The sequence below is a fragment of the Nerophis lumbriciformis genome, linkage group LG05 (genome assembly GCF_033978685.3).
Source record: "Nerophis lumbriciformis linkage group LG05, RoL_Nlum_v2.1, whole genome shotgun sequence".
NCBI lineage: Eukaryota > Metazoa > Chordata > Actinopteri > Syngnathiformes > Syngnathidae > Nerophis > Nerophis lumbriciformis.
The window spans coordinates 36,397,231-36,407,867 of NC_084552.2; the positions used below are offsets into that span (position 1 = coordinate 36,397,231).

General features: G+C 36.8%; 1 protein-coding gene across 3 annotated transcripts in view; it reads right to left on the minus strand.

Moving 5' to 3' along the window:
- caprin2 (caprin family member 2) overlaps window positions 1-9,699 on the minus strand; it is a 28,234-nt gene extending 18,535 nt beyond the window's left edge. Inside the window, exons 1-5 of one of the 3 annotated variants that reach the window (XM_061960628.2) lie at window positions 9,494-9,696; window positions 5,759-6,013; window positions 5,612-5,674; window positions 2,972-3,058; window positions 1,011-1,243 (exon numbers count right to left, since the gene is read on the minus strand). In XM_061960628.2, the coding sequence (XP_061816612.1) occupies window positions 1,011-1,243; window positions 2,972-3,058; window positions 5,612-5,674; window positions 5,759-5,998 (623 nt within the window). In that variant the 5' untranslated portion in view covers window positions 5,999-6,013; window positions 9,494-9,696. Of the gene's footprint in view, window positions 1-1,004; window positions 1,244-2,971; window positions 3,059-5,611; window positions 5,675-5,758; window positions 6,014-9,493 lie in introns of all 3 variants that reach the window. The other 2 variants (XM_061960627.2, XM_061960629.2) reach the window with 2 other exon arrangements.
- Window positions 9,700-10,637: the final 938 nt, after the last annotated feature.

Consider the following 10,637-nt stretch of genomic DNA (forward strand, 5'->3'; position numbering starts at 1 on the left):
TAAAGTGGGAATAACTCAACTACAAAAAACATAAGCGGTGAGGAGGGATGTAATGATTAGCCGTAATAATGATAACCACGGTAAAACTTCGGATGGTTGGTATTACAACTTTAAATTAAAATTATCGAAAAACCGCGATTGATTGCTGCAATTTGATAAACTCAGACTGACTGCCGGCAGCTCGAGCGCCTTTTTACGAACATGAAAACAAGACAGCAACGTATTTCCCCATTAAGAAACGACATACCCCAATCTAGACATATACAAAAACTTTGCTGTCTAAGTAAACCACTTATGGAATTGTGCACATTTAACCTACAAGCTGTGCTCTTAAGACAGAGTGATCCTTCATACAAAGAGAAGAAAAATGGCGCCGTTTCTACGGTGCGTTACAGTAAAAAATAAATATTTAAAAATAATAAAATATTTTAACTAAAACAGTGTCAGTAAAGCAAAATAAACAAAACATGCAAAATAAAGGATTTTCTAACATTGTCTATTTCAGTTTTTTTAAATAACTTTTTAAGCACATTCAACAATAAAGCGATAATGATAGCCGTGATAATTTTGGTCACGATAAGTGATATGAAATGTTCATATTGTTTCATCCCTGGCGGTTGAACATATTGAAAGCACATCTCTTACTCTGGTCAGTTATATAAAGTGACATCCACTTCTAAGTAATGAAGCCTGTAAAACTGTCAAGATGAGTGAAACATGTACAAAGTGACTGTTCACTTCTAAAATGAAGAATCCCAGCATAACAAAAAGAATCTCAAAAGAAAAAGTCAGACGACTGCGGAGCGTGATAAGGTCTGGGAGACTAACATTTGAGTGAATTCTTTGCCATAAAAGAAAAAGGCTGATTTGAATAATATGCATGGCTCTAAAAAGGCCTGAATGAGAATAACACTGTAGGGAAAATAACCTGAAACTGCAGATTTTGGCATTTTTAATCATCACACTTATTACAAAGCAAGACTGTAAAATCACTGTAAAATCACCTTAACCTGTTATCCTGCCTTACTCCAAGCAAGTTGGCAAGCTGGCCAAGGCTGTGCAGTTTCTGGACTGGGAGGTAGGGTGCCTGGTTGTGTCCATTTAGTAGGTCTTTCTTTACATGCTCTTGTTCTAGGCTGCTAAGGATGTGTTGGATCTGGAGCACCATGTTTAACTGCTTCCTCTCTGCCTCTATCCTCACCACTTGTTGCCGCTTGACAGCCCTCTTCTGCGAGCTTAACAGCTGCGAAGACATATCAACCAACTTCAAATTGCAACATTCTTAAAGACTAATGATCAAATTGAAACACAGCATATTGTTATTCCCAAATAAGATGAAGCTATAATCCCTTATGACTGGGGACAATCTTGGGAAGCCAAAATGGTGTAATGCTACTGCTCCGTTATAAAAAACTGTCAGTATTGGGGAAAACCTTCATTGAATTTTAAAATCAGCTGTGCATTACAGTAATTAAGTGCTTAATATTGAGGGCTACTTGGCAAACCTGCAGGTGAACTGTTCCCTTGGAGTCAAGTCTATGACAAGTCAAGCAGCCTAAAGATGAACATGAAAGTTGAGCTACAGCCATGCAGATTTGTGTTATTTTGAGTCGGGGGACATCTCAGTCCATGACAGCAAAATGTGTTACTAATAATTTTCTTAACTAAAGTAAAAATGTTTGTTTATATTTTTCAGCATAATTTAACCAGCAATAGAGCAAAAAATAATTTTAGTACAACATAACTATTTTTTGTAGTAGTTAATAAACTCTAATTATTTGATTCAGCTATATATATATATATATATACATACATACACATATATACATATATACATACATACATACATACATACATACATACACACACACAATAAATCATGTCAGGATTTTCTAAAGGGTAGGCTAAGTTGGCAAATGACCAATGACAAACATAATTTACAGCTTACAGATTTATGTCATTCGGGAATAACAATAAATCATACGAAAAATATATAAACACGATTACAGTTTGAAAAATGCAAAAAATAAAGCTTGCAGAAAATCACAATTATGTTAATATCTAAACCTCTACATCATACAGTAAGTGTCTAGAAAAGCACTATTTATATGCACGTACATATACAGTATATTGCAATACTACAATTTTCCGTTTAATCTATACAGTTAAAAAAATAAAATAAAATGCTTAGTTACTGCAAATAAGTCTGTTGACCACTAAATGGCAGCAAATAGCTAAGGACCTTGTTAGTGACACAATATACTTGAATTTAGAATCACTGGGGTAGTAGTGACAAAAAGTGGATAAATATCTGAAAAAGGAAACCTAAAAACTTTTAACTTGGCCGCTAAAAAGACGTTTATTTGCATCTTTTTATTAGGAAATGGAAAGGCAACATTAGATCTTGTTCCATACAGACTTTTGCGAGATATTGCAGTTATATCCAGACAAACATGGATATTTTAAAAAACGCATATTTTTGTACAGGTTATACAATCTTCAATTTTGGGCTTAGTAAAATACAGCCATCACATAACTTCAACTTTATTTAGACACCCGTGGTCTTCTAGATTATTTTTTTTACCTGCAAGCCCAAGTCCACAAAACTACACCCGGTAAAACGGATTTGCAAAATATAAATTCAAATACCCTGTTATCCATTTTTTCTATTTTCCAATTGTTAACAAAATTGGAAATTGAAAAACTAATTCGTTATTAGTTTTGGGCCTCAAAACTAATATTTAAAAAAATTGGTTATTTTTAGTCTTATATTGAAAAAATAATGAACAAATGATACACAGATAATTTCTGTTACCCTATTTATAAGGGGCTTTGTTTTAACATCTCACATGCTTTTCAACTGGATTACCTCCTATTACTCCAAACTACAGGACAGCAGGCATTGATCTTTTGTAATTTGATTAAACAAAACTTCGTTGTTGTAACAAAAACGGCAAGAGAAAATTCTTACGTTTTGCGTCAAGCTATCCAGGGTTTTGTGTAGCTCCTGAACAAACTTTAGATTTTGCACCACCTGCTCATACGTATCAGCAGCAGCCTACGGATCAAAACAAAAAACCTTACATTAAATGTAAAAATGTTGCAGGTGCCCATTGAAATGGAACATGCATTAGAGGGATCTCAGCAAAACAGTGTCTTTGCCCATGTAAAACGTGACATATTGTCAGTTCCTACGCCAAACAGCTAATTCTGCTATTAACTTTTTAGTTTACAGTAGCCTTGTGGTTAGAGTGTCTGCCCTGAGATCGGTAGGTTGTGAGTTCAAACCCTGGCCGAGTCATACCAAAGACTATAAAAATGGGACCCATTACCTCCCTGCTTGACACTCAGCATCAAGGGTTGGAATTGGGGGTTAAATCACCAAAAATGATTCCCGGGCGTGGCCACCGCTGCTGCCCACTGCTCCCCTCACCTCCCAGGGGGTGAACAAGGGGATGGTCAAATGCAGAGGACAAATGTCACCACACCGAGTGTGTGTGTGACAATCATTGGTACTTTAACTTTAACAATAGCGGCATCTGTGAGCATAGGCCATGTTAAAGGGGTAATATTATAATGATCTACATTTCTTCCTTGTGGTATACATAACATGTAATAGTGGTTCTTTGGTTAAAAGTTTGCATGGATTAGATTATGTTTTACAGACCATTTATAAGATGCTTTCTGACCGTGCGGCGGATGCATGTGCATGTACAAGCCAGACTGCCCCATAACAATAGGATAGAGAAAAAAAGATTCACTACAATGAACGACGGATGACGAATGAGAAAAGTAGCTCGTACTCCAGTCCAAGGGAGCAGAGTCGAAGAACGTGCAAGTTTGCAGTCATCACTTCGTTAAAGGTTTGTTTGATATACTTTATATACTTTGATATACACTAGGCCACCTACTCAGTGGCCTAGTGGTTAGAGTGTCCGCCCTGAGATCGGTAGGTTGTGAATTCACACCCCGGCCGAGTCATACCAAAAACCATAAAAATGGGACCCATTACCTCCCTGCTTGGCACTCAGCATCAAGGGGATGGCGTGGCGCAGTGGAAGAGTGGCCGTGCGCGACCCGAGGGTCCTTGGTTCAATCCCCACCTAGTACCAACCTCGTCATGTCCGTTGTGTCCTGAGCAAGACACTTCACCCTTGCTCCTGATGGGTGCTGGTTAGCGCCTTGCATGGCAGCTCCCTCCATCAGTGTGTGAATGTGTGTGTGAATGGGTAAATGTGGAAGTAGTGTCAAAGCGCTTTGAGTACCTTGAAGGTAGAAAAGCGCTATACAAGTACAACCCATTTATTTATTTATAAGGGTTGAGATTGGGGGTTAAATCACCAAAAATGATTCCCGGGCGCGGCCACCACTGCTGCTCACTGATTCTCTCACCTCCCAGGGGGTGAACAAGGGAATGGTTCAAATGCAGAGGACAAATTTCATCACACCTAGTGTGTGTGTGACAATCATTGGTACTTTAACTTTAAACGTTTCCTATTCAAGCATTATCTTAATATCATTTGTATTTATTAAAACGCATTTTCGCTACAAGAGTTTTGTAAAGCACCAACTCGGGGTGTCTAAATAAAAAAGCAAATGTGAGCAAAACCCAAAGGAGTTAAGCTTTTACCAAAGGCAACAATCATAAATGAAAATGTCGGCACAATTTTTTTTTTGGATTAAGTATTGGGATCTATTCCATTGCATAGGTATCTGCTTTTTGTAGAAAGATTTATATAGGTCCCTTGCATACTCAGATAGTTTGCACGCTAATTGCTGTACAACAGACATCTTGGCTTGGTTGACCACGGCTGGTTTTCACTTCCGAGAAGAAGTCACGTCACGGAATATAAGCAATAGGCAAAAAAAGTTGGTTTTGCACATTTAAAGTAATTATTTGGCTTCAGGAATTTATACTTTTATACAAAGAAACGGTCTCTATGTCGGTTGCAAATGCTGAGTTGCAAAAAAAATGTGTACTTATTTTTACTCTGCGTGCTGTGTTGCCAATCCTGGTAAATGCATACAGAGGTTCTGCTACTGGAACCCTAATTTCCCTGGAGGGCAAACACCCCAGGGATTAATTAGGTTCTAGTCTAATCTACATTTAAATAAAAACATTTTACCATATTGCAGGAATAAAAATAGACCTGATGTCGTAAAATGTTTAATGTCATTCATTTTGGGAGTAATATAATGCTGTAAATTATATCCTGCAAATGGGCGCAAGTGCAATAATGCAATAGTACAATAAGGCAGTCCATCATACATCATGTTTACCTTTCCTCACTTCAACATTAGACTGCTTTTACAAGTACATTTTCTCAAATAAGATTGGCAAAACAAAATTGGCCCTAGTGTGTGAATGTTGTTTGGCCGGGTGCAGGTGGGATAGGCTCGAGGCCGCCTCGTGACCCCGAAAGGGACAAGCGGTTGGAAATGGATGGATGGACGTTGCCTGGTATAGGCAGTGAAATATTGGCAGGTTTTATTTGGATGCAACATTTATAATTGTGCTGTTCATCCACTAATGCATGTTCAGTAAAAAAAAAGCAACATGATATTTTAAGTCGCTTCTATAATATGATGCCATTTTAAAATCCAGACTTACCATTTGGTCTTGGTTTAGTGTCTCACCGCAGTCAAGGCGCTTCTTGTAGTCTTCCAGTTTCAGCTGTGGCAGCAAGACAAAAGTCTGCAACATTCTAACATGCGTTCAAACATTTTTCCACATACAAAGGGCATTGCTGCTACCTACCTTCTTTTTCTCCAAGTTGCGAACCTTATGTTTCAGGCAGATAAGGCCATCTTCTATGTAGTTTTCATACCCATGATAAGCTTTGGAAAATTCAAAGCTCTCCAGGGCGCACAGAGTAGCAGATATGCCTTCCTTTGTACTTCCAACAATCACTGTGTCTTCCAGTTTTTCCTTCCTCTCCTCAGACTGTTCAGCAAGATGAGGGACACCCATCTTTGGAGATGTGGGAAGCTGTACCATTATTTGGCTCCGCAACTGGAAGGGCGGCAGGAGCAGCAGCAGACACTCAAAAAACAGGTGGTGGTAAGGATGCGTAGGAAAAACACAGTTTCTTTTAAAACCCTTCTGATTCTGGGCTAGAATGCCTAAAAAAGGTTGTACCCAAAGTAAATGTAAAGTTGTCCTTGAACCATTTGGAGTAAAGGGGCTATGGGCTCTGTTGAAAGCTAACAAGCGAAATGTGTTTCTTCTCAGCATTCACAAACTAAGTGCTATTGACCCTGCATTTGAATACACAGAAAAAAGAGGTTGGTCTACATTTTTTAAAGAAAACATACTTTTATAACAACGAGTCGTCCGTAACCCAAAGCAAACAAAGCTCCGTGGCTTTCTGGACACTGCATCTTATCTTTGATGTAATCTTCATAAAATAAAGACTTCTAAAAACCCCAACTTCAAAAACAGTTCATACGTTGTTGCTTTGTTACACACGTGTTCTTTCTTTCATAAAAAAAAAAAAAGCCCACCAATCAACCAAAATATCGCTGTTCCCGCAATTTCATTAAGATTTGAAGTAATTTGCCCCAACTACGTATCATTAGAGGGTAAACGTTTGTCCATTGGATCGAGTGAGCTGTCAAAATTCAGAGTTATTTTATTGTTGTTGTTTCAAATGTACAATCAACATGTTCATCTGACGGAAAATATGAAAGTTTGCAGTAGCGGTTGGTGTGTCTTTATGGATATATCCATCCATCCATTTTCTACCGCTTGTCCCGTTCGGGGTCGCGAGGAGTGCTGGAGCCTATCTAAAGCAGGGCTTTTCAACTAAAATGTTTTGGGGACCGCCTTTCCAGAAAGCAAGAAGGCCTTTACAAATATTCTTACTCAGTATATTCCTGAGAACTGGCAACCTCTGTAGTTGACATTTGTTTTTGTAACAATGTGAGTTAAATTGTGAAAAAAACAGCCCGAAGGATTCCTTAAAAAATTTACTTGCGGTTTTTAAGAAAAGCTAGTCAAAGATCATCTATATGACAGCTCTCTAGTGTTTTTTAGGAATCTGCCACAAAAATGTTACTCTCTCCCAATTTTTTTAACTGAACTCGAGGGCCGGTCTTTTGTCATTCATTGCCTAGGTTTGGTTGAATAGCCCTGATGTAAGACATTGGACCATTGCCAGCCTAACAGAACCATTTGAAGAGTAAGGCTGAAACGACGCGTCGACGTAGTCGACGTCATCGGTTACGTAAATACGTCGACGCCGTTTTTGTGCGTCGGCGCGTCGCATATTCACGTCACACTACTTTACTGTCACGGCGGAGCGCAAAGCAGACGATGCGAGCGAGGGGAAAAAAGCACGCCAAAAGTCGTCAAAAGTGTGGGAGTATTTCAATAAACGGCCTAATAATGTTGTATGCACACTGTGTCGAGCGGAAATGGCCTATCATAGCAGCACAACGGCTATGAACGAACATTTGAAAAGAAAACCCCCGACAGCGTTCTTGCCATCACCATCAACAAGTCAATCGTCCGCGTGCGTTTACGTTGTCATTATTACACAAAAACATGAATGTGTCATTTGTATCTGCGTTGTAAATTCATAAACTAAAGCACCGTTTCGCTCTGAGAGGCGCGTTTGGCGTGCCTGTTCAGTGTTTACAAAGACGCGCTCCTCTTTAACGCTGTGGAGAGGCGGCGGCGGCGAGCGAGCGGCGAGGCGGGGCGCGCCGGGAGCGACGCCGCAATCGTGCCCAGGTGCGCGATCCGCGCAGTTGGAAGAGAAAAGACTTTGTGTAAAATTAAAAGATTGTAAACCTGGCAAAGCCGTCTGGCGTTCAGTCTGTCGGTCCTGAAAGAACCCCACGGCACAAGACGTGTCACAAACGCTAACGTTAATTAGTTGTGCAAATACCTTTTACAACATTAACAGTTACATATACTATGTACAAACGAACAATTAACTTTCACTTTAATCATACTATCATTGTTGTGTTATTAAGCAAAATAAGCAATACTTTTACTTTTGTTGAAATGTTTACACTGTACACTTTTTTGTATTGGATGTTTAGCTTTATTTTTTGCACATTTTAGCAAATAAGCAATACTTTTACTTTTGTTGAAATGTTTACACTTGTTACAGAATATTTCCGTTTTGCACTTTTTTGTATTGGATGTTTATCTTTATTTTTGCACATTTTAAAGCAAAATAAGCAATACTTTTACTTTTGAAATGCTTATACTATTCCAGAATATTAAGATTTGCACTGGATGTTTACTTTTATATTTGCACATTAAAAAGCAAATAAGCTACTTTTAATTTTGTTAAATGTTAATTTTTTTTAAATGTTTACATTGTTACAGAATATTTTGTCATGTTGTTGTCAATGTTGACTGACTAGTGGCCATACTTTTTTTTTTGTAAATAAAAGCCATGCCTTTTGAAAAAACTGGCCTACATTTATTTTTTCCTCTTCATTTTAAATTAAAAAAAAAATCGGTAAAAGGAAAAATAATCTATAGATTAATCGAAAAAAATAATCTATAGATTAATCGATAGAAAAATAATCGTTAGCTGCAGCCCTATTGAAGAGCACAGCTTTTTGAAGCGGGGTATGAAGCATGATACTGGATTAAGCAAAGAAGTCAAATATGATCCAGTTTAAGAAACCGTTCAAACTTCATGATTACAAGGAAGAATAATCCTGATAAACAGCTTCAACCTGATTGAAAATTAGATAATCCTATTCATCTCATGTGAATCACAACCTTTAAACAACTATTTATTCATAAGAACTGTATTTTGTTTGTGTTACAAATTGAGCACTGCAAGTGAACAAACAACTGTGTAAGAAATTGCTATGAAATGGAAAAGGGGTAGGATTCAATAAGCTCTGCTTTCTCCTATTCCGTTTCGGACATGAAACTGGAAATATGTGGTGTACCATATTGTAACTGTATGCAAGTTAAAAAAAAATAATACTATAACTAATGTCATAACATTCTATAATATAATAATATTTTGAACACAGCAAATAAGACATATGAGCTAACCTTTAAATATTGATATCCTCACACTTGTATTGATCTGATACCTTAGTATCAAATTAGTGACGTGTGTATCGACCCACCCACATCAAACCATTTTCTTGCAGAGTTAATTAAACACACTAACAGCCTCATTCACCGTGCAAGAAAGTGTGCTCAAACTCTATTAATAAACGTAGGTACTACACCTAATTAACCTCCTAAGCAAAATTGGACACATGCTGTGGTGAAACTAAGAAGCTACGATGTTTAAATTGTTAATACAGTTCACATGTGGTCGTGTACAAAGTACTTTTACGGTTAATGAATGTAATTTAAACAACACAGCACTGAGCAGAATAACTTAATTTTTGGTCATAAAATCGCCTCAAATTTTGACGAGGATATATCGTCGGAACACTATTACAATTAACTTACGCGAACATCTTTAGATGGTGGCAAATATAGCATTAAATAAACGAAGCTTACCTGTTTTGTCTGTGTTGGGAGTTAAATCCAGACTTAAAGCAGACGACGACCACGTCCAAACAAAAGTGACACCTTCTCTTCTTTGTGGGAGCGAATCTGGGTCTGTTATTGCCTTTATATACATACTTCCGGTTCGGCTTTCAGGTGACTGCAAATATTTCTCAGTAAGACCTCAGTGAAGGCCTTAACAAGTGCAAAAAACACATTTAATCCATAATAACCTAATAACACTTGAAATGTCCTAAACTAGGTTGAAAACAACTTTGTTCTTGACTTTAACTAATTCATCGAGGTAGGTGGATCGATCCAGATACCGGTTTAATTACTACCAGCGTGGTAAGTATCAAATCCATGTATATTTTCACAATCTGTGTTTTCCAAATGTGTTTATATATATGCATATATGTACTGTATGTATATATATTTGTTTAAATCTTTATATATATATATATATATATATATATATATATATATATATATATATATATATATATATATATATATATATATTTGTTTAAATCTTTATATATATATATATATATATATATATATATATATATGTGTTGACCCTGCGATGAGGTGGCGACTTCCATCCATCCAATTTCTACCGCTTGTTCCTGACTTGTTCAAATTAATTTATATATTTAATTACTACCAGCGTGGTACCGGGTAGGTATCGAATCCATGTTTATTTTCCCAATCTGTGTTTTCCAAATATATATATATATATATGTATATGTATGTATATATATATATATATATATATGTATATATATATACACATATCCATACATATATACGTATACATCTACATATACATATATATATACATATACATATATATACATATACATCTACATATACATATAGATAAATTGAAAATATAAATATATTTCCTGATTTGTAATATATATATATATATATATATATATATATATATATATATATATATATATATATATATATCCATCCACTTTCTCCCGCTTGTCCCTTACAGGGTCGTGGGGGGTGGTGGAGCCTATCCCAGCTGCACACAGGCAGAAGGCGGGGTGTTCCCTGGACAAGTCGCAGGGCCAACACAGATAGGCATATATATATACACACACACATATATATATATATATATATATATATATATATATAT